This window comes from Triplophysa dalaica, chromosome 23 (genome assembly GCF_015846415.1).
Source record: "Triplophysa dalaica isolate WHDGS20190420 chromosome 23, ASM1584641v1, whole genome shotgun sequence".
Taxonomy (NCBI): domain Eukaryota; kingdom Metazoa; phylum Chordata; class Actinopteri; order Cypriniformes; family Nemacheilidae; genus Triplophysa; species Triplophysa dalaica.
The window spans coordinates 19,457,753-19,480,252 of record NC_079564.1 but is presented as its reverse complement, the minus strand read 5'-3'; the positions used below and the strand labels follow the sequence as shown (position 1 = coordinate 19,480,252).

General features: G+C 44.3%; 1 protein-coding gene across 16 annotated transcripts in view; it reads left to right on the top strand.

Annotated features, from left to right (window-relative positions):
* The window catches only part of ptprma (protein tyrosine phosphatase receptor type Ma), a 176,272-nt gene that overhangs the window by 133,844 nt on the left and 19,928 nt on the right, over positions 1 to 22,500 (top strand). For 6 of the 16 annotated variants that reach the window (XM_056738552.1, XM_056738557.1, XM_056738553.1 and 3 more), the window contains 9 exons: positions 3,699 to 3,850; positions 4,525 to 4,599; positions 4,855 to 4,881; positions 6,593 to 6,604; positions 7,076 to 7,269; positions 11,512 to 11,599; positions 12,069 to 12,145; positions 14,298 to 14,334; positions 22,042 to 22,139. In XM_056738552.1, coding sequence (XP_056594530.1) covers positions 3,699 to 3,850; positions 4,525 to 4,599; positions 4,855 to 4,881; positions 6,593 to 6,604; positions 7,076 to 7,269; positions 11,512 to 11,599; positions 12,069 to 12,145; positions 14,298 to 14,334; positions 22,042 to 22,139 — 760 coding nt within the window. Of the gene's footprint in view, positions 1 to 3,698; positions 3,851 to 4,524; positions 4,606 to 4,854; positions 4,882 to 6,592; positions 6,605 to 7,075; positions 7,270 to 11,511; positions 11,600 to 12,068; positions 12,146 to 14,297; positions 14,335 to 22,041; positions 22,140 to 22,500 lie in introns of all 16 variants that reach the window. The other 10 variants (XM_056738554.1, XM_056738556.1, XM_056738560.1 and 7 more) reach the window with 4 other exon arrangements.

Genomic DNA, 22,500 nt, shown 5'->3' with positions numbered 1-22,500 from the left:
TGTGTGCTGTGGGTGTAGTTTTGTGTTTGTGTCATGAAACTGACAGGAACAGAACCCAAGTGCAGACAGCTCTTCAACAAAAGACATTTATTTAACATGGAATAAACACAAAATCCCTAGAGGAACACATACAAAACTCAAGACTTAAAACATAACTTAACTTAGCAAGACCAGGAGCATCAGGACAAGACTGTGATAAAGACACACAAACCAGCACAGGACAGCAAACACAAGGGCATTAAATAGCAGAGGACCAAAAGAGGCGTAACGAGGGCAATAGGTGAAGGGTGTAAACTGATGACGGGACAATGAATAAGGAAACAAGGGCTAAGACAGAAGACTTGAGTCTGTCATGATCCTGTCGGCCTGAACAAGAAAAACAACTAGAAACAGGACAGGTGCTTGTGATTCTGTGAGCAGATCTCAGCTGATGTAACTGGACCTTGACAAATATCACATGACAATTACAGCCATCATGACATCAGCATCAAATGATGACTGCTGCTACACATTCTTCCTGTTTATTTATTTTCTCCCAAAAAAAGTTCAGAGCCTTGAACCGTCCGCTCTCAGATGAATCACAACATTACAAAAAATAACAGATTTATCTCATGAATCATTGTGCACAAAGTGCAAAACAGCACTAAACACAACATATCACATGTTTATTGTTAAATATTCACCTTATATATATTTATATAGAAGTAGTTTATGTGAACAATCATTGACAGTCGTTCATGTTGTTGATCCGGGTGTACGTTAGGAAATGTAACCATGATTTTATTATAGTAAAAGTGAAGTAACCGTGAGTGTTTTGGGTTGATTGATCACCTCTAATATTACTGTAATATACCTGGAAATATCATGGTTTCTAGGATGTGAATTACTTTGATCTGAACTGTGTGTATGTGAGGCGTGTACGTGATTTTGCGTGTGCATCTAAAAGCCCTTGCGGAGCGATGGCAAGCATCCATCTTTTTTCCATTTGTAAAAGCTGCGATTGCCGTGACCTTCAGCAGTGAAACACACGACCACAGAAATGGCTTGACTTTCATTTATTTATGTTTAATGTGCTGCAGGTTTGGCCGAGCGGCCGGCTCTGTTTTAGACCACTTAATGCGGGGTGGGATTCATCCACTCGCTGCTGTGGGTTCCATTAAAGATACGATCTCCCCTCCGGCAGACCCCTGAGACCCTGAACCGAGAGAGAGAGAGAGAGAGAGAGAGCTGGAACTAAAATACAAAGCAGGAGAGGCTGAACGCTCTGGAGAGTTTTCTCCATCTGCATTAGAGCTTCTATTAGATGCATTAGTGAAGCTGTGGGTTCAGGTGGATTGATCTGAGATGTATGAAGCTTGTGTGGACCCTGCACTGGACAGAGATTTGATCGGAATAAATGTAGATTATTGAGGTGAAATCATCTGGATTTGAGTATATTTGATGAGAAATGTTTGAGTTCGTATTGAGATCTTCAATAATATTGACTCTAATGGCAGACACGTTTGTGGACTCTTTTTCTCAGGAGAAATATCTGAGACGCAGATGAGATTTAAGCAAAAGTTTCCTTTTAATCTCATTGATGTCTAGGAGAAAAACCTGAGGGATTAAGTAGATGTCATGTGTGAGTTCCAGTGATGTTGTTCGGTAGTTCAGTAGATGTGTTGGAGTTATGTTGCATCAGTCTCACACACTCCTGTAATTAATGTCGAAGACGGTGAGACAGGTCTGTGAGCAGCTGTTTCCACAGTCCACATCTCAGGTGTCTCAGAAGTGTCACGCTGCCCGAGGCCAGACGCAGCGCTGTGTGTGTGTGTTTGTGTGGAGTTCATCAGCATATTCTCTCTCTCTGGGGACGCTAGAGTCACTTTCTGTTCGTTCTGACAGCATCTCTCTGGAGTGAACATTAGTCAGACACTCACAGGTATCTCTGGGCTTTCCTCCTCTCACCCGTCTCTTCCACAAACCGCTGGCAAGGATTCTCAGTGTTTTGTGCATTTAACTCTTTCACCGCCATTGACAAGTTATATCGTCATTTAAAAAAATGGTTCCCCGCCAAAGACGTGTTATTACGGCAATCAGTGTTTGTACTGTTATACACCAGGTGGCGCTATTACACACCTTTGGGAAAAAGTACAGAATCCCAGAACCTAGAAGGTAAATGTTTATCTGTTTTTAATGATTGTTCTGAGTGGAATCTGAGCGGAATCTTTGACAAAATACATTAATTATCTCAGCTGTTTAATCAAAGTGAAACCTACCCACATCTAAGGAGTGATAAAAAACGAACAAATGAAGATAGAAGAATACGGTTTCTTTTGTTTGAAAGCTGAGACTCTGTTCTTTCATTAGCCATATTGTTTGTCCATATATTCTTTACAGAAAATTTACTGTGAGCCATTAAAGTTGGGTGAAAATGTTAAAAAACACTGGCGAAGGCTGGCAATTTGTTTTTTAAAGGCTGGCGGGGAATGAGTTAATGATCTTAAAGGGGTCATATGGCGTGAACACGTGTTTTTCTGTGTCTTTGGTGTGTTACAAATTGCATAAGCATGTATAAGACACGTCAAATTGCAGAAAGTGTGGGAACAAAAGATTCATTCTATCTAAAAGTGAATGCTCACCCAGACCTGTCTGAAACACCTTGTGTAACCACACCCCCACAAATCTATGGTGCTCTGAGTTGACTAAGACCTTCCAAATGTATACACAAGTAAGGTGGTTTACCTGTCAGTACAATTGAAGAGGAACCTGATGTTCCAAATATGGTCAGAGGCGTTACATTTCCCTCACAGGCTTGCACTATTCCACCAATCACTACACAAACTGGCCAATCATAGCACACCTCGCTTTTCAGAGTCATGAGCTTCGCTAAAAATCTGTGTGTTTCAGAGAGGCGGAGCAAAGAGGAGATACAAACATGAACAGTGTGTGGAAAATACAGCGTTTTTGAACATTAAATCCTGTTTACACGTTGTGTTACATCTAAAACAAACCATAATATTCCTTTCAGCTGTGTCATATCAGCCCTTTAAGAATGACAATGATGAATGGAAATATGATGTACATGTGCACAGACGAATGAAATGCAATGCAATCTGCATGTCTTCTGTTATATATCACTGCTTTTTTTAGCCAAAGGAAGAACACTGTATTTTATAAACAATTTATCACCGTGTTGTCAAAGCTCTTTTCAATACTTTTCATTGATTAAATATTCACAAACCCACAGACAAACATGAAGAGTGACCAGTAAGAATGATTGAGAAATTGAGATATGAGGTTTCCATTCATCAGTGATGAGATGTTAGTTTATACGCACTCTTAAAATAAAGGTGCTTCAAAAGGTTCTACGATGCCATAGAGGATCCCTTTTGTTCCATAAAGAACCTTTAACATCTGAAGAAGATAAGTTCTGTTCCACAAAAGGTTCTTTACATTATAAAAAGGAAAGAGATGATTCTTAAAGATCCTTTGACTGAATGATTCTTTTTGGGGCCAAAAATGTTTTTTCTATGTCATCGCTGTGAACAACCTTTAAAGCATCTTTCTTCTGAAGAGTGTGCAGTATAAAGATAGTATGTTTATATCTCCAAACAGCACATACTCACTTGAGTGTTTCTGGTGTTTTGCTTTAATAAAGAGGAAGGTGTGTGTTGATTTAAAATGATGAGTTTGATTTCTTTTGTGTTCTGATAAAGGAAACTGGCAAAGAAGCGCAAGGAGACGTTGAGCAGCACCCGTCAGGAGATGACCGTGATGGTGAACTCGATGGATAAGAGTTACACTGAGCAGGGCACCAGCTGTGATGAAGCCATTTCATTCATGGACACACACAATCTCAATGGAAGACGTAAGTTTACTCTCAGACACACTGTATATAGATCCATTCTGTTTCACTTCACTTGCCGTGACCGTACATGACAGAAAACTGTGTGTGGTTGACAGTTATAATCCCTCCTGTCCGCTGACACAGCAGATCTCCAGAGCCCCGCCCACTCTTAACTGACCCATCAGATCATGTGTCTATCAGTGTCTGAGGATCTTAACTAAGTGTGTGTGTGTGTTTTCATGTAGATGACAGTATGTGCAGTAAGTCTGATGTGTGTTTAGATTTCATGACATCATGTGACTGATGTGTCAGTGTGTGTGAAGTGTCCGCAGAACAGGAATAAATAAATAAACGCCAGCTCTTAACGGCCGTCATGTTCATCGGTGACCTGCTGTCTGCCTCTCAACAGCTCTGATTGACACACACGCATCACACACATGCACACGCATCACACACATGCACACGCATCACACACATGACTTCATCCAGACAGACACGAGTGTTGGAGTACATTTCACTCACTTGAGCTGAATATCCAGTTGTACTGGTGTGTCACTCTGAAACAATCTAATGATCATCATGTCATGTGTTGATGTATGTACAGTATAACAACACACAGAGTGTGTCCATGTTGTGTAAACTCTCTTCTTCATCTGCTCATTTATGTTTCCTGCTCTTTTTGTTTTGGCTTAAAGCTGTTTCCTCGCCGTCCTCCTTTACCTTGAAGACTAACACGCTGACCGCCTCCGTGCCAAACTCCTATTACCCAGGTAAAGGTCAGCGTTCAAGCGTGTTCATCACTTCCTGTTTGACGCATCTGACTTCCTGCTGGCTTTCCGACCATCACATCTGCATGACTGAAGACCTCACGAGCTGTGATGACAAATAATCAAACTCTGTCTTTTGTTTGTTAATGTGTCTTCTTGACTAACAGCACACAGACAGTGTCTCATGTGTTTGTGTGTAATGAAAAGCCTTCTTCTCTATCTTCTCTTCTTCTCTGTAAACCTGTCATCTGCTGGCAGACCCCTTTGTGCCGACCGCAATCTTAGGTGAGACCCTCTCGTTTGTGTTTGCACACATCACAGTGTTGAGTTTGTTTGGTGTGGATGACAGACAGACGGAGGTAAAAGACGCTCATTCATACCTGCCTGCTTGACTCTTCTCTGTGAGATCCGAGGGTTTGATCCCCCCTGACCGAAGCTTCCGTCCATCCCATCCGCATTGAGTGTGGTGCGTGTGACGTCACGTCTGTCTGTGACCTCTCATGTGCATGGACAGATGATGTGGACCGGATGAGGGGGAGAGAGAGTGTGCCGCAGACAGACAGAAGCGCAGTCAGTTTGAGAAACTTCACAGGGCATCGCAGTCATTTCTGTGCAAACCAATGTCTCTGATCACTGTGTTAGAAGAGGGCGTGAGGGTATTTCAAAATAAAACCTACGTACAGTGACCCGCCACTTTATTCTTAGTCACAGGTGTATTTCCAGAAGGATTCTTCCCCATTCATTTTCTCTCAATCGCTCTACACCCTTAACAAAATCTAACGGCTCAGAGATAAACGACAACATTTCAGCCTTTTAAGGTCCGTTCACACAGTGTTTTCAACTAACTATTGATTATTTATCACGATCAAGATTATACAAATATGTCTTTGTCATTCTCTTTATATTTATAGCTGCGCTTTTCTCTTCATTTTTCTCTTACATTTCAACTATTTTGAAAAGTATTTATTTATTTATAGAATCAATTACTTACTTCACTTATTTAGGTTTTTGTAAGCGTCTCAGGTGTGAAGGGTCTTTTAAAGGAACACTCCACTTTGTTTGGAAAGTTGAGTTGTACCGTTTTGGAATCGATTCACGCGATCTCCGGGTCTGGCGATAGCACGTTTAGCATAGCTTAGCATTAATCAATGTATCCAATTAGACCAGTAGCATCTTGTTCAAAAATGACCAAAGAGTTTCCTATTTAAAACTTGACTCTTCTGTACTTATATCGTGTGCTAAGACCGGCGGAAAATGAAAAGTTGCCATTTTCTAGCCCGATTTGATTAGGACCTAAACTCCCATTCCAGTGTAATAATTAAGGAAGTTTGCTGCCGTAACATGGCCGCAGCGAGGGTAGCCGGTCATGTTGGAAGTTACCCAGCTGGGGACTAATTTCAGGCGCTGCGTGATATCACTGCGCCTGCTGCGGCCATGCTTTGTCATTTTTGAAAACGATGCTACTGGTCTAATCGGATTGAATGATATATATGCTAAGCTATGCTAACAGTGCTATCGCTAGACCAGGAGGTCAACTTATTAGAGAATGAGCCTATTTCCCAAAAAAACTGGAGTGTACCTTTAACTGAGAGAAGGAATCAGACACGCTGAACTGTAGCATTATATTGTGTCGTATAAAAAAGAATCTGTTTGTTTATTGCTTTATGGTTGGCTAGCGTTCACATTTAAGATTCAAAACTGGACTGACTTCACCATCAGAAATCACTTATTTCGCGTGTTTCAATCAAATTGTGAAAAGCGTGTGCTGTGCTACACGAGGATTGTGAATGGGATTTTTCCTTGGGGAAGTGTTGACGGCAGGTTGTTGTGTAGTTGATTTGGCCTGGTGTCATGAGACGGTCGAGAGAGAGAGAGAGAGAGACAGTCGCTCTTGATGTGTTAGCTGCTCTTGCTTCAAATATCTTGTTGCTCACAGCCTGTTTCCTTCTCTCCCTGTTTTTCTTCCCGTTTAACCGGTTACGTCCCTCTTAAAAAGTGCCCATTAATGGTAAGTTGTCAATCAGCCCTGTGTTTTTATATTTATCTGGGGGTGACTGTCAGTGGGATCTACTTCCCCCCCTCAAACCGTGTCGCCTCTCTCGCATGGCCTTGTGTCGCATTCCGCCCTCCCCGTGCACCTGTGCCGTCATTAGTTAGCATGGCCGTCACCGTGGCCGCCCTCTTCATACATGCAGTATGTGACACCCTCACCCACCCTCACGCATCTTCAGCTCTGGCGGCTTTTGGTTTTGGCTCCGCTGCTCCCGACCCCTGTTGTGAAGGTGCCACGTCATTTCCATGCCCGTCACCTCCGTCACCCATCTCACCGTCCACTCCGTCTCATTCTGACGTGACCTAGAGAGTTTGTGTGTAGTTGATCAGTTGATGCGGACGGACGTTCTCAAGTCTTTCATTCATCCATTTCTTTAGGGTTTGCTGCAGACGTCCGTGTTCTCACGCTTTGTTTTTGTCCCGTCAGATGAGCCTCACACCATGACCACTGAAACCAGCAGTCTGGTTCAGTCTCACACTCACTCCTACAAGAAGCGAGAGGCGGCGGACGTGCCGTATCAGACGGGACAGCTTCATCCGGCCATCCGTGTGGCCGATCTTCTTCAGCACATCACGCAGATGAAGTGTGCCGAGGGATACGGCTTTAAAGAAGAGTATGAGGTGAGTTAAAGGAACTCCTCGCTCAAGAGGAAACCGTGAGGTTATCGTTTACTCTTTCTTTCTGGCTGCACAAAAACCACCCTTACCAAAATGAACCGTGGTTTTTTGTGGTACAAGTGTAGTAATCATTGGCAAAACTATGATTTTACTACAGTTACCATCGTTTACTACGGTTTTCAAAACCCTGGTTATTTTATGATAATCATTGTTTCACTGCAGTAACCATGGTGTTTTGGTTTTAACTGTAGTAAAACCATGGTACTGTTTAGTAAGGGAACGTAAACAGAGAATAATGATTGACATTTCATAGAATAAACAATATGATCATGTTTGAGTTTATTTAAATGATCTGAAAAATCTGTTTCAAACTGAGTCCTTTGGATGTGTTTTGTAGCTCATGAGTTTTTATGAATTGATGTCATCTTTGTGTCTACAAGCAGAGTAAACAATGACCGCGGTTTCCTTATTGAGTGAAAGTTTGCTCTTCATTATTCTGCTCTGTCATCCCTGTTCTTATGCGTGTTGTTTTTCACATGTTATTGACTTCATTGGTTAGTTTTCAGGTTTGGTCACCCGTCAGAATGTCACTGCATGTGTCCTGTGAATGAACATTTGAATCTGTTTCCCTCATCACCACAGCTGAGACACACATCACAGAGCTACACGTCTGAACACACAATTTGTTGTGCAATCATCACTTTGTGTGTGTGTGTGTGTTCACTGCATCTATATAGTTGAGTTGTGTCTGTGGCCGGCCGGCCGGAGGGCTCGATTCATTATGGATGATTTTAGAGCTCAGGTAGTTGTTTTAGTTGAGATATGGTCCGAGCACGCACGCACGCACGCACACCCCGTCCCTTTTCAATGTGAAGTTTCTTGTGTGATTTTGTGTTTCTCTCTTGATCTTGTTGAATGACAGTGAAGAGCTGCTGTCTTTCTCTCAGCATGAACACTAAAATATTCCCTTATCTCTCCTCTCATTCATGCTTCTTGTTATTCCATTCATTAACTTTGGAAAAGATAAATGAGGTAAGCAGTCATTTCTGGATATGTGTGAGATGTTTAGTTGCTTGCTAGATGCTAATGTGACCTGTTAGCTCCGGGTGGGTTTTAAGGCTTTTGGTTAAGCTCCGCCTCAGAACACTACTGACCAATCGTTCTTCAGCACCGGTAGGTGTCTGTGGAAGTTACGCTGGATTTCAAAGTAAATATTTAGTCATGTGCGCAGAGAGGATACACAGGGTGTTCATGCTGATGACGTTGTAATGATGTTCCTCATTCCCACATGAAGCTTGATGACATCATGGAAGACTCAGATGTTCATTGGTTAATAGTTCACATGTATTTGAGTTAAATTATAGTAATGTAATCAGTTATTATCACTAACAAATGAAGCTTTGCTCTGTTCCTTTTGATTCCCAGTCAGCAGTTTATTCACACTCACATTGCTGTTTCACTTTAGACCAGGGGTTGTCAACCTTTCTGACTCCAAAGCCATAGTTTTTAACAATATTCCTATTTTACTTGCCAATTTCTACCCTATGATATATTTTAGAGGTTAAAATAACTGTAAATGTATAACTGGAAATACATTTATTAATGATAAAAATGGCCAAATAATAAGAAATATCTTTGCTTTTTGTTTGTTTTTGAATGTATTTTAATTCAAATTTGTCAATTTTCTAAATATTGGTCACCTTGTGGGACCCTTGAAAGTCATCTGAAGCCCCCTTGCAGCCTCCTGTTGAGAACTGCTGCTGTTGACTATAATTTGCCTAAAAATCACTCTGAATCTTGTCAAACTGTAGTAACTGAGGGGGCGGAGCTTACTCAAGAGTCAGTAGTTGAATTATATATATATATGTGTGACCCTGGATCACAAAACCAGTGTTAAGTAGCACAGGGACATTTTAAGTAAATACAAAAATACACTGTTTGGGTCAAAATGATTGATTTTTCTTTTATGCCAAAAATCATTAGGATATTAGTAAAGTTCATGTTATATGAAGATAATTAATAAATTTCCTACCTTAAATACATAAAACTTTATTTGTGTGTGTGTATGGCCTTAACAGTGACCCTGATGAACAAATTTAAAGGCCATTTTCTCAATATTTAGATTTTTTGCACACATTGATTTAAATGGTTGTATCTCAGCGATATTATCATAATCTAACGACTCATACATAGAAAGATTATTTATCTAGTTTTCAGATTATGTACAAATCTCAATTTAGACCCATAAAACTGGTTTTGTTGTCCAGGGTCACAATATACTGTATGATGTCACATCTAGAGTTTAATGTCACTCACGTAAGGCAGAATAAAAACACAAATAATTTTTCTTAAATTTATAATTCACTCATTTTCATTTTAATGTGTTAAATTAAAACTACATATGTCCAGTAGAGGGGGATTGACCATAATTCACACTTGCACTTCTTCACCTGACGTCACACGTCTGCAGTAATGCATCCACAAACATCTGAGTGGTTTTCCATCTCTGATCTGACTGAAGCATGCTGGGATGCATAAGAATACATGGAGAGAGAGAGACTGGTGCAGGATTGAGTTAGGTCTTCTGCTGGCTTTACTCCTGCATGTTTCTGAGGGTGTGAAGGTGTTTTGGGCATCAGTATGATCTGGATCTGCTTCTCTTTCTTTGAGACCGTCGAGGTTTGTTGTTGATGTCCTTTTGAAGCTCTGATGGTTCACGTTCTGCTTCTTTAAGAATCCACATTTCACTTTGATTTTAACCTGATTTTGAGAAAGAGTGGCGTACCTTTGGGCTCATCATTTCATTCTTGAATCTGATTGGTTGATGTTTTGAGCATCAGCCAATCATAGCGTGTGGCCTAAAGGGACTGAAAGAGCCTGCAGCTTCCCTCCAGCGATCTCAGCGTCTCCGTCCGTCTCAATCTGCTGTGAAGCTCATTTATTCACCACCATATTTTTATATTTCCTCTGATTATTTGCCATCAAACAAACTCTTTTTTTCATTTCAGCATCTCTAAGGTTTCTCATCTTTCACATTGTGTCCTGTGTGCTGTTGTGTGTTTGAGCTGCAGTCACAAGAAATATAAATCCAGACTGATCCGTGTGTGTGCGTGTGTGTGTCTTTTCCTCCTTGATTGTTTAACATCAATTCACACGCACAGCAGAATGTAAAAGTCCCTGACCGGCTGAGGCAGTTTGAGTTTTTTGCTCTTGATTGATAATCTCAGTCTGGAGGTTCACTCGTCTTCATGTTTGTGAATTAAAAGAACTGAAGGTCACGTCTGTGCTCGAGACCCAAAGATGATTTCCATGACAAACATCTCACATGATTCATGCTCACTGTAATGATTTCCTCACAATCCAGAGATCTGAGCGTCAGTCAGAGGTGTAGTTAGTACTGTCATCACGACACAAAGAGAGGCCTGATGAAGTCATTGTGTTCACATGAACATCATCATCACCAATCACATCATATTGTGTGAACGGAACTCTCCCGTGCACACTTCTGAGAGAGTGAAAGTGCAGAAAGAATCCGCCAGCGTTGAGCTTTATTTTCATAATCTGGTGTAATTGCAGCGCTGCCACGTCCTGAACACACACAATAAATATTTCATGACTTTCTGTTTGGGCTGTCTGGTTTAATTCAGCCTCTCTCTCTCTCTCTCTCTCTCTCTCTCTCCTCTCTCTCTCTCTCTCTCTCTCTCTCACTCTCTCTCTCTCCCTCTCTCTCCCTCTCTCTCTCTCTCTCTCTCTCTCTCTCTCTCTCTCTCTCTATCCCTCTCTATCCCTCTCTCTCTCTCTCTCTCTCTCTCTCTCTCTCTCTCTCTCTCCCTCTCTCTCTCTCACTCTCTCTCCCTCTCTATCTCTCACTCTCTCTCTCTCTCTCTCTCTCTCTCTCTCTGTCTCTCTCTCTCTCTCTCTGTCTCTCTCTCTATCTCTCTCTCTCACTCTCTCTCTCACTCTCTCTCCCTCTCTCTCTCTCTCTCTCTCTCTCTCTCTCTCTCTCTCACTCTCTCTCTCTCTCTCTCTCTCTATCCCTCTCTATCCCTCTCTATCTCTCTCTCTCTCTCTCTCTCTCTTACTCTCACTCTCTCTCCCTCTCTCTCTTAAACTTAAAACTTAAACTTAAACTCAGAACATTCCTTAAATAAATGTTTAGTTTGATTCTTGTTTACTCTCATACCCCTTTGACCTGTTGATTGTGTTTTTATGTGTGTAATGTTTTGTCTTCTTTATTTCTCTCAGAGCTTCTTTGAAGGTCAGGCTGCACCCTGGGACTCGGCCAAAAAAGACGAGAACAGAATGAAGAATCGCTACGGCAACATCATCGCATGTACGTAAAGAAACTGCTGGTCAGAACTGTGTGTGTGTGCTCATGATGAGTTAATGCCAATGATTCAGATGCGTTCATGGCGAGTTTGTTCAGGATGTTGCTTTAAGTCAAACATTCAACTCCTCACAGTTTTCTTAAGAGCCTCCGGACACTTCACACGTGTCTTTGAGAAATCAGCCAATCACAGCACAGGTTGTGTGCAGCAGGGTTGATCGCGAACGCAGGGACGCGTCACATCACATCACATCTGTCTGAAATGACAGAGAGAGAGAGAGTGAGTTCAGATGCTCGTGTTGCTGGTGGATCATCATCTGAACATCAACAGATTAGAAACACGTCAGGCTTTTCTCTTCAGATGTTTGCACACTCAGCTGAGACAGACAGAGAATCCAATCCAATGTTTTAAGGTTAAAAGTGTAGAATGTGATGTTGTGTTTTTGATGATGTTGATGTTGTGTGTGTTTTACAGATGATCATTCACGTGTCCGACTGCAGCCGGTGGAGGGAGAGCAGAGCTCAGATTATATTAATGCTAATTATGTGGATGTAAGTACACACACCACACATGGCTTACATTAAACACGTCTGTGTGTGTGTGTGTGTGTGTAATCCTGTGAGTGTCTCGTCTCATTCACGTCTCGTATCACCACACACAGTAAATCCAGACACACCGTCAGCAGATTTAATTTTCACAACCCACACGTAAACACACACACACACACGCAAACACACAGTCTCACACAGGATGAGAAGGGTGTGTTTGTGTGTCTGTGTGTGTTTAATGTGGACAAACACACTTCAGCTCTGTTATTGGATATACTGTATGAGGATCATTGTTGTGCAGGAGAAACAGTTGAGATCTCAAGAGTGAATCTTGTTGTCCTGTGGATGAATATTTATAGTTTTCACTCAGTGTGTGTTTAATATTTGCAGTTGATTCTATCCCATAATTCCCCCTGAGCTGTGAGGTGTTTCCCGTGTGATTTCCTCACACCTGATGTTTTTACACGTCCTGAAGCTGTTGACACAGTAAATGTTGTTTTCGTCTGCTGTCAACCTCACGGCCCTGATCCAAACACACACCAGCACTCTGTTACGCATACACATCAGCTCACGTGTGTGGAGAGAGGACGTGTTGTGTTTGTGTGTGTGTGTGGAGAGAGGACGTGTTGTGTTTGTGTGTGTGTGTGGAGAGAGGACGTGTTGTGTTTGTGTGTGTGTGTGGAGAGAGGACGTGTTGTGTTTGTGTGTGTGTGTGGAGAGAGGACGTGTTGTGTTTGTGTGTGTGTGTGTGGAGAGAGGACGTGTTGTGTTTGTGTGTGTGTGTGTGTGTGTGGAGAGAGGACGTGTTGTGTTTGTGTGTGTGTGTGGAGAGAGGACGTGTTGTGTTTGTGTGTGTGTGTGTGTGGAGAGAGGACGTGTTGTGTTTGTGTGTGTGTGTGGAGAGAGGACGTGCTGTGTTTGTGTGTGTGTGTGTGTGTGTGTGTGGAGAGAGGACGTGTTGTGTTTGTGTGTGTGTGTGGAGAGAGGACGTGTTGTGTTTGTGTTTGTGTGTGTGTGTGGAGAGAGGACGTGTTGTGTTTGTGTTTGTGTGTGTGTGTGGAGAGAGGACGTGTTGTGTTTGTGTGTGTGTGTGTGTGGAGAGAGGACGTGTTGTGTTTGTGTGTGTGTGTGGAGAGAGGACGTGTTGTGTTTGTGTCTGTGTGTGGAGAGAGGACGTGTTGTGTTTGTGTGTGGAGAGAGGACGTGTTGTGTTTGTGTGTGTGTGTGGAGAGAGGACGTGTTGTGTTTGTGTGTGTGTGTGGAGAGAGGACGTGTTGTGTTTGTGTGTGTGTGTGGAGAGAGGACGTGTTGTGTTTGTGTGTGTGTGTGGAGAGAGGACGTGTTGTGTTTGTGTCTGTGTGTGGAGAGAGGACGTGTTGTGTTTGTGTGTGGAGAGAGGACGTGTTGTGTTTGTGTGTGTGTGTGGAGAGAGGACGTGTTGTGTTTGTGTCTGTGTGTGGAGAGAGGACGTGTTGTGTTTGTGTGTGGAGAGAGGACGTGTTGTGTTTGTGTGTGTGTGTGGAGAGAGGACGTGTTGTGTTTGTGTGTGTGTGTGGAGAGAGGACGTGTTGTGTTTGTGTGTGTGTGTGGAGAGAGGACGTGTTGTGTTTGTGTGTGTGTGTGGAGAGAGGACGTGTTGTGTTTGTGTGTGTGTGTGTGTGGAGAGAGGACGTGTTGTGTTTGTGTGGTGAGTGTTTAGATGCTTTAAACAGGTGAAGAGTCATAAATAAATCACTCAACAGACAGGAGAGATGACAGTGAGACGTCACATACAGAATCTTCCTCTCTCCACACACTGACACTCTGTCACACTACTCAACATATTACACAACACTGTCACACAATATCTACACAAACTAAACTGAACTGAAAAATAAACATTTGATGGATGACACACACACACACACACGTACATCATTGATGTTTCATCAGCTCCATCAGTGACATGTGAAGATGAGGAGGAAAACCTGATCTTCCTCTGAGAACTCACTGAGATGAGAATCTCACGTCTATTCACACACATATTCTACACACCATCTGACTGTGTGTGTGTGTGTGTGTGTTCTTTGAAATAAGTGAATGGGCATTTTTTCTTAACTTTTTAGTCTTGATTAAGTCTTTCTAAAATATAATCTTGCATTGATTTGTTTTTTAGGGCTATCATCGGCCGAATCATTACATCGCTACACAAGGTAACAGACTTCATGTGATGTATAGATGAACTTTGTGTGATTTTATTGTCTCTTGATTTCAGTCAACTTCCTATGGCTGATGTGATATGTAAAAGCTGTGAGCACACACACACACACACGTGCACGTGTGTTGTTTTGTGCTGAATCTGCATCTAGGAATAATTAATCATGTCTGGGTCTGTGGGGGGGTGTGTTGAGAACAAATGGATTAATGGTTGTGTTCCTGCATCTCTGTTAATCTGCCTGTTAGTGCTGCCCACTCACCCATGAGAGAGAGAGAGATGCTCTCATTGCCAATTCATTTTTCTGATATCTTTTTGGTGTGTGTGTGTGCGTGTGTGCGCGCACGTGCGTATGTGTGTGCGTGCTTGTACTATACTGAACTATACTTTGGGGACAATTTTGTACCCCAAAATAGCAAAACCTAACAAATCTGAGCACCACCTCCTCATCTGTACACAGCTCTATAAAGATATAGTAAGTGATGTTTTAGAGCTGGTAAACATGCAGAAGTGATTGTGTTAGTGTGTCAGGGATCAGGTCACTGTATGGTCCTGCACACACTTCTGACACTTCACTCGTTTCTTTTGTTCGAAAAATGAATGTATAGAAAAACATTAAATGGGTCGAATTTAGAAGAATGGATTTGAATATCAGCAACTATCTTCTCTTGTTGAAGAGTTGTGTAGGGTTGTTGGCTTTTCCAGCGCACAAACTCTAGCGCTGTGGCTTTATTATAAAATCAGAAAGATTTCAGTGGAGTTCTTCTGTGTTTCACATCATGACAAGAGCTTCACATTATACCAGAATCATCAATAATTGAACAGAAACACAGTTTATTTCTCATGATTTTGAGTTGTTAAAAGTTTCACCAACTAAAGAATCTCATGTATCGCTGCACAAACACACACACGCGTGCACACACACAGAGACAGAAGGAATATTTGGCTATATAATGTGAGCAAATGACTAGATTCATGAATAAATGCAGCACATCTGCGTGTCGTCCACTCATATGACGGCTAAAAAACCAGAATAATTTTCTGCTTGAGAATCCCTGAGGTCTGGTTGGAGCGATGAAAGCATGTTATTCCCCCGGCGCGGGGACGCCAGCGTTTCTCCGGCGGTAATTGGTGTCGTCTGACTTCACTTACAGCCCAAACCGAGTGAACAGAAGCGCTTAGAGGATCAGCAAATTACAGCGAATGTCAGAGCCCAACGCAATTCTCCTGACACACACCGGCCTTGACATTACACCGCTGCGCTTTAAAGGATTACTTTAACACACACACCTCAACACAAACACAATGAGCCAGAGTTTCATTTGACTGTGGAAATATATGTGTTGAATTGTGTTTACAGATACGTCAGGAGATATCAAACATCCTCATTTATCTCGTCCGCTTTACATGAGAAGCAGAAAGTGTTGTCTTCCACCCACCAGCGGCCGTGTGTGTGTGTGTTTGTGTTTGTGAAATGTCTGCGGGCGATGTGGAATATGTGGATGCAGATTTGCATGAGTTAATTAGCTTGTCAAAAGTCATTTCAGAATGTGCTTGTTGATTAAAAACAATGTTAATGAGAATTAATGAAACGTGTGATTTTAATTCCTCGCGCTGCGCTCTTTATTAGTTACACAGACGAACACAAATCTCCTGCATTCGAAATCATACTGTTTATTTTCAACACACACACAGAACATCACAACAACACACACAGAGCTTCACAACACACATGCACACACACACACACACACACACAGAGCTTCACAACACACACGCACGCACACACACACACACACAGAGCTTCACAACACACATGCACACACACACACACACACACACACACAGAACATCACAACACACACACACGCACACACACACACACACACACACAGAGCTTCACAACACACACGCACGCACACACACACACACACACACACACACACACAGAACATCACAACAACACACACAGAGCTTCACAACACACATGCACACACACTCTTAGCTGTCCATCGTATTCGTATTCGTATTCGTATGCTCCGGGGATAGGGGTGGGGGGTGGGAGTTCAGCAACCTTGCCGCTGGTGCCACTTCTCATGGGCGTAAAGTCCGATCCTTGAGCCGCACACTCGACCGCAGATGGAGCAGGGAAAACCAGACACCAGGGAGGTACCAGCCGCCCGTTGGTGTCGCTTGATTCGCCTCATGGATCGTTGGTCTTGGTTGGTTTGGTGTATTTGAGAGACCGCAGTGGCACAGGTGGCCTGCCAGGCTGATCTGTTAAGTGCCAGAGATTCTAGCTGCGTGAGGGGGATGTTTGCTCGCTTTAGGAGGTCCCTGGTATAGTCCTTGAAACGACGCTTTTGCCCTCCAGCGGAGCGTTTAGCACCCACTAGTTGACTGTAGAGGACTTGGCGGGGCAGGCGATGTTCAGGCATGCGTATGGTGTGCCCTATCCAACGCAGATGTTTTTTGGCCACAGCTGCTTCCATACAGATTGAGTCAGTGTTGCTGAGGATAACTGTATGGGGGACTCGATCTTTCCAGGACAAGCTGAGGATCTTCTGTAAGCAGCGAATATGGAAGGCCTCTAGGCTGATGATGTGCTGGCGGTATAGGGTCCATGACTCGGCCCCATAAAGCAGAGTGGAGAGACATACCGCGTTGTAAACAGCAACCTTGGTACTGACCTTCAAGTTACGATTTTCAAAAACCCTGCTGCGTAGGCGTCCAAAAGATGATGATGCTTTATTTATCCGGGTATGTATTTCTGTGTCAAGGGAGCAACTTGAAGACAGAGTAGAGCCGAGGTAAGTGAAGTGGTCCACTGATTTAAGTGGAGCACCATTTATATGAAAGCTGGGGGATATGGACACGGGGGTGGTGAGATAGAACATGACCTCGGTTTTTTGAGTGTTAACCTGTAGGCCGAAAGATCGGTACAGACTGGATATTGTGTTGAGGGCGTACTGCATAGAGTCCGGGCTGTGGGCTAAGACTGCACAGTCATCAGCATACTGAAGCTCACAGATCTGGCGGGTCTTTGTCTTTGTGCGGGCTTGAAACCGACGGATGTTGAAAAGGCTTCCGTCAAGTCGATACTCCACATGGACACCGTCTTCATGTCCCAGGACACGGTGGAAGAGGCAGGTGATGGCAGAGAGGAGGATGTTAAAGAGCATCGGAGCCAAAACACAGCCTTGCTTCACCCCAACGTTTACCCCAAAAGACTCTGATTGGAGTTCTCCCATGAGCACTCTGGCTTGCATCCCGTCATGCAGCTGCTGTAGGATGCTGAGAAACTTGGGTGGTACCCCAATTTTGGAGAGGTGTTTCCAGAGCAGCTCACGGTTGACGGTGTCAAAGGCTTTGCTGAGATCGATGAAGGCTACGTAGAGGTCTTTGTGTTGTTCTCGGCTCTTCTCCAGCAGCTGCCTCAAGACAAAAACCATGTCTGTCGTGGATCTGGTCTTCCGGAAGCCACACTGCGTTCCTGGAAGCACAGCTTCCGAGATGTGCCCAACCAGTCTGCTGAGCATGATCTTGGACAGTACTTTCCCTGCGATGGAGAGAAGAGATATCCCGCGGCTGTTGCCGCAGACTGCTCTGTCTCCTTTCTGCTTGTATATAACAACAATGTTAGCATCCTTCCAGTCCTGTGGGAGGATCCCATGTTCCCAGATGTTTTGAATCAGGAGATGCAGACGACGCGTGAGGATGTATCCTCCATGTTTGAAAACCTCTGCAGGGATTCCATCGGGTCCAGCGCTTTTGTTGTTCTTCAGCCCTGAAATAGCTTGCCGTAGTTCTGAATAAAGTGGTGGAGTATCCAGGTACATGATTGGTGGCATGTCTGGCAGATTATCCAGGATGTGTTGGTCAACAGGGTTAGTATGGTTGAAGAGATTCTCAAAATGATTTACCCAATGGGCAATAATCTCGTGGCGGTCCTTGAAGAGCATAGACCCGTCAGCTGATCGGACTGGGGCAATCGCCCGCTTCCTGGGGCCGTACAAAGCTTTTATCGCATCGTAAAAGCCTTGAGTGTTATTGCAGTCTGCCAGGTTCTGGATTTCGTGCGCCTTTTTCACCCACCAGATGTTCTCCATAGTCCGAAGGGCTCGCTGGGTTTCTGCTCTTACAGCAGAGAAGATGGTTATATGGGTGGGAGATCCAGGGCACGACAGGAGAGCTTTATGGGCTTCATGCTTGGTTTTAAGAAGTGACTGTATCTTAGCTGAGTTACAGTCAAACCAGTCCTGATGATGTTTCCTTGTTTGACCAAGCGCTTCTGAGGCAGCGTTATGAATAGCCTTGCGCAGAGCTGGCCAGTCAGCTGATTCCTCCGGGATCATGTTGAGGTTTTCAGCAAGGAGCCGTCGGAGGTTGTCTTTGATGGTGAGGTTATTCAACGCTGTACAGTTTAGTTTCTTGTTTGGGGCTCTCCTCTGAACACGAGGTTGAATACTCATGAGTATAACACGAGTGGTGAGGACATCTCGTCTGTCCTTTTGACGGACAATCACGTAATCAAGGAGATGCCAATGTTTTGAGCGGGGGTGCCGCCAGGTGGTCTTGAGCCTGTTCTTCATCTGGAAAATGGTGTTAGTGATGACCAGCTGGTGCTCTGCACAGAGGGAGAGGAGTCTGAGCCCATTGCGGTTCATTTTCCCCACACCATGCTGGCCGATGACTTTACTCCATACCATATGCTCCATACCCACTCTAGCATTGAAATCTCCCATGAGAATGAGTCTGTCCTTAGCCGGGGTTTTCTGTAGGATGGTATCAAGAGCTCTGTAGAAATCCTCTTTGATGTTGTACTCGGCATCAAGAGTTGGAGCGTATGCGCTGATAAGAGTGGCGAAGCGTTCCTTTGCCAAGGGAATGCGCCATGTCATCAATCTTTCATTGATGCCGATAGGGGTTTCGGGAATGTGCTGCAGCAGTTTTGTCTTCACAGCAAAGGCAACACCATGATTACGACGAGTGCCTTCGGGGACCCCCTTCCAGAAGAAAGTGTACCCAGCACCAACCTCTGTCAAGGAGTCCTCCCCATGTAGTCTGGTCTCGCTGAGAGCTGCAATGTCGATATTATATCTTGCAAGCTCCAGGGCCACCAGTGCTCTCCTGCGGTGGGGCCTGTCCGGAGTTTCGGCCAGGTCCAGCAGTGTACGAACGTTCCACGAAGCAATGCTTAGCTTATTTTTCACTTTGATTTTTCGACTGCGAGAGGGGGATGCTCCGACGGTTGCGGTTTACCGTCCGGAGTGTGGGGAGCAGACAATTTTTGGACCACCTTTTCCAGGTCCTTCCCCATAACAGGGGTGAGCAGTGTGGGGCTGCTCAGTCGCAGTGGAAGCTGCCGAAAAGCCGCGCTGCTCCATCCCGCAGTCTTAGCGACCATCACTCCATTGCCGCCTGTGTGCATGGTTTGGCTAGACACTCCCAGCCACATCCTTGGCCTGTGCCCACCACCATTCCATATCGCCACAGGACTTTTATGGGGGGGGGGAGCAAGAAGCTTGCGCGTAGGTGAGGTTTAAGGTGAGGGTGTGGGTGCGCAGACCTAACTCCCACCATCTTCACTCCTGCCAGATGGACCTCCAGTGGCATGAGAGAACCCATGACGACCTTCGTCTGGCAGGAAGTTGCAGGGGACTGCCGGTGGTCCGGTCGGTTGGACTCCGCCTATGCCTGTCCCCAAATGCAGATTTGTCTTCGGGGTTTACTCCCCTAGCCACTGTACCCTCCCGAGTTAACCCATGTGGCTGTGGGTTTGCCTTCCTCCGCCAACCCAGCCGTTGTGGTGGTTCTTACAGCACCATCTTCCGCCTGCGCTGCCGTTGGGGTCTTTGGCTATTCACCCATAGTTGGGACTATTTACCCATAGCTGGGACAGTGGTTGACGGGCAGCAGGGCATTTCCATTCTCTGATGGGCCTGCATGCCGCGTCTCTGGGGCCCACTGTTGCTCCGAGATCCCGTGCAACTTAGCCTGGAACCGCAGGGGACCAGTTACCATGTGTGCCACGAGGAGGCGTGAACGGGATCTTGGCAGTGGAGAGGCTATGTACCGGCTGAGGAGGCTTACACACTCGGCTCCTCTTTTCGCCCCTGAAAAAAACAAGGGGCTATCCGGTGGCAGCAGCTGAAAGCAGAAAGTGGCAAGCAGAACTACAAGACCTACAAGCACTACTACTCCACTACTACTCCAACACTGCTGCACTGACGCGTCACACGCCCTTTAAAACACACACACACACACACACACACAGAGCTTCACAACACACACGCACACACACACACACACACACACACACACAGAGCTTCACAACACACATGCACACACACACACACACACACACAGAGCTTCACAACACACACACACGCACGCACACACACACACACACACACACACACAGAGCTTCACAACACACATGCACACACACACACACACACACACACACAGAACATCACAACACACACACACACACACACACACAGAGCTTCACAACAAACATGCACACACACACACACACACACAGAACATCACAACAACACACACAGAGCTTCACAACACACATGCACACACACACACACACACAGAGCTTCACAACACACACGCACACACACACACACACACACACACAGAGCTTCACAACACACATGCACACACACAAAGCTTCAGAACACACATGCACACACACAGAGCTTCACAACACACATGCACACACACACACACACACACACACACAGAGCTTCACAACACACATGCACACACACAGCGCTTCAGAACAACACACACACTCACAGAGCTTCACAACACACACAACACGTAGACACAATACACAGAGAACTTTACAATACACACTAACCCAACACACACACAAACAGAGCTTCACAACAACACACACACACACAGAGCTTCATAACACATATTCGCTTAAAGTGACTAGTTGTTGTGACACAGTTGAGTTGCCCAATAGCACATTTCTCAAGCCTTATGCAGGGGGAGCAGTCAAGAATATGAAGAGAGGAAAGTAGGTCTGAGGTCTCACTGGTTCATCTGATGGACATCCTCTGTTTTGGGGAATAATGATTATAGAAATACTCAGCTTACTTACCTTTCCTTGAAATTGGGACACACAACTCATGAGCTGTGTCTCTGATAATGGCATCCCATTATCCTCAGTGAAACAAGTGTTTTGGTGAGGTACTGCTGATAATGGGCTTTGTATGGTTCCCATCAATGCGACACATGGTCAGTTGTGCACCTCAGCCTCATCGGGTGTTTCAGCTCTTTAACACACTTTCTGCTTGATTGTCTGGAGGGAATAATCGTCTTGGTCATGTTTCACCCCAAAGTCCAGAGAAAAAATAAGAATTGTATTTGACCAAGAAAACTGTTTTTAGGACAGAGTTTTTTGCATTGTGACAATTATTTTGGTCCTTTTAATTTACTGCAAAGTAAAAGAATGATCTGGTATAATGTTTTTTGCTCTTACTAAACATGTTCCGGCTGCTCTACTGGCCAATGGAAGATGTGATATGATGCTTGGAGCAAAGAACACTTCTAAAGATCACACGATATATTCATAAGACAGCGATGTTTAGTGTCTTGAGACACTTGATTGTTGTTGGTGTATAATATTTGTGTGTTGTGTAATGAAAAGAAATGATCCATTTGTGTGTCTTGTGTTCAGGTCCCATGCAGGAGACCATCTATGACTACTGGAGGATGGTGTGGCAGGAGAACACAGCAACCATCGTCATGGTAACCAATCTGGTGGAGGTCGGCCGGGTGAGTTGAGTTTTTTCCTCTGTGATCAGAGATCATGTGACTCTACACCATCAGAATCAAGACGTGATGAAAGAAATCTCTCCAGACTCTAAGAAAAGCCTTCAGAGACGATGTGCTGGAGTGTCAGGAGTAAAGTCTCAGATGTTGTGTCAGTTTCAAATGTTTAAGAATGTTTGTGTGTCCTAGTTTAGCATGAACAGGGTCCTGGAGAACTCAGAACTTTGTTATTTTGAGGAACACCAGGTTGTGAGTCTGTCAGTGAAATGAGTTTGGTGCCTGTGATCTGTGTGGCCAAACAATGGAAGACGGGAAGCAGAGAGAAGGTTTTTTCTCAAGTGTTGTTCTAGAAATAACTCTGAGC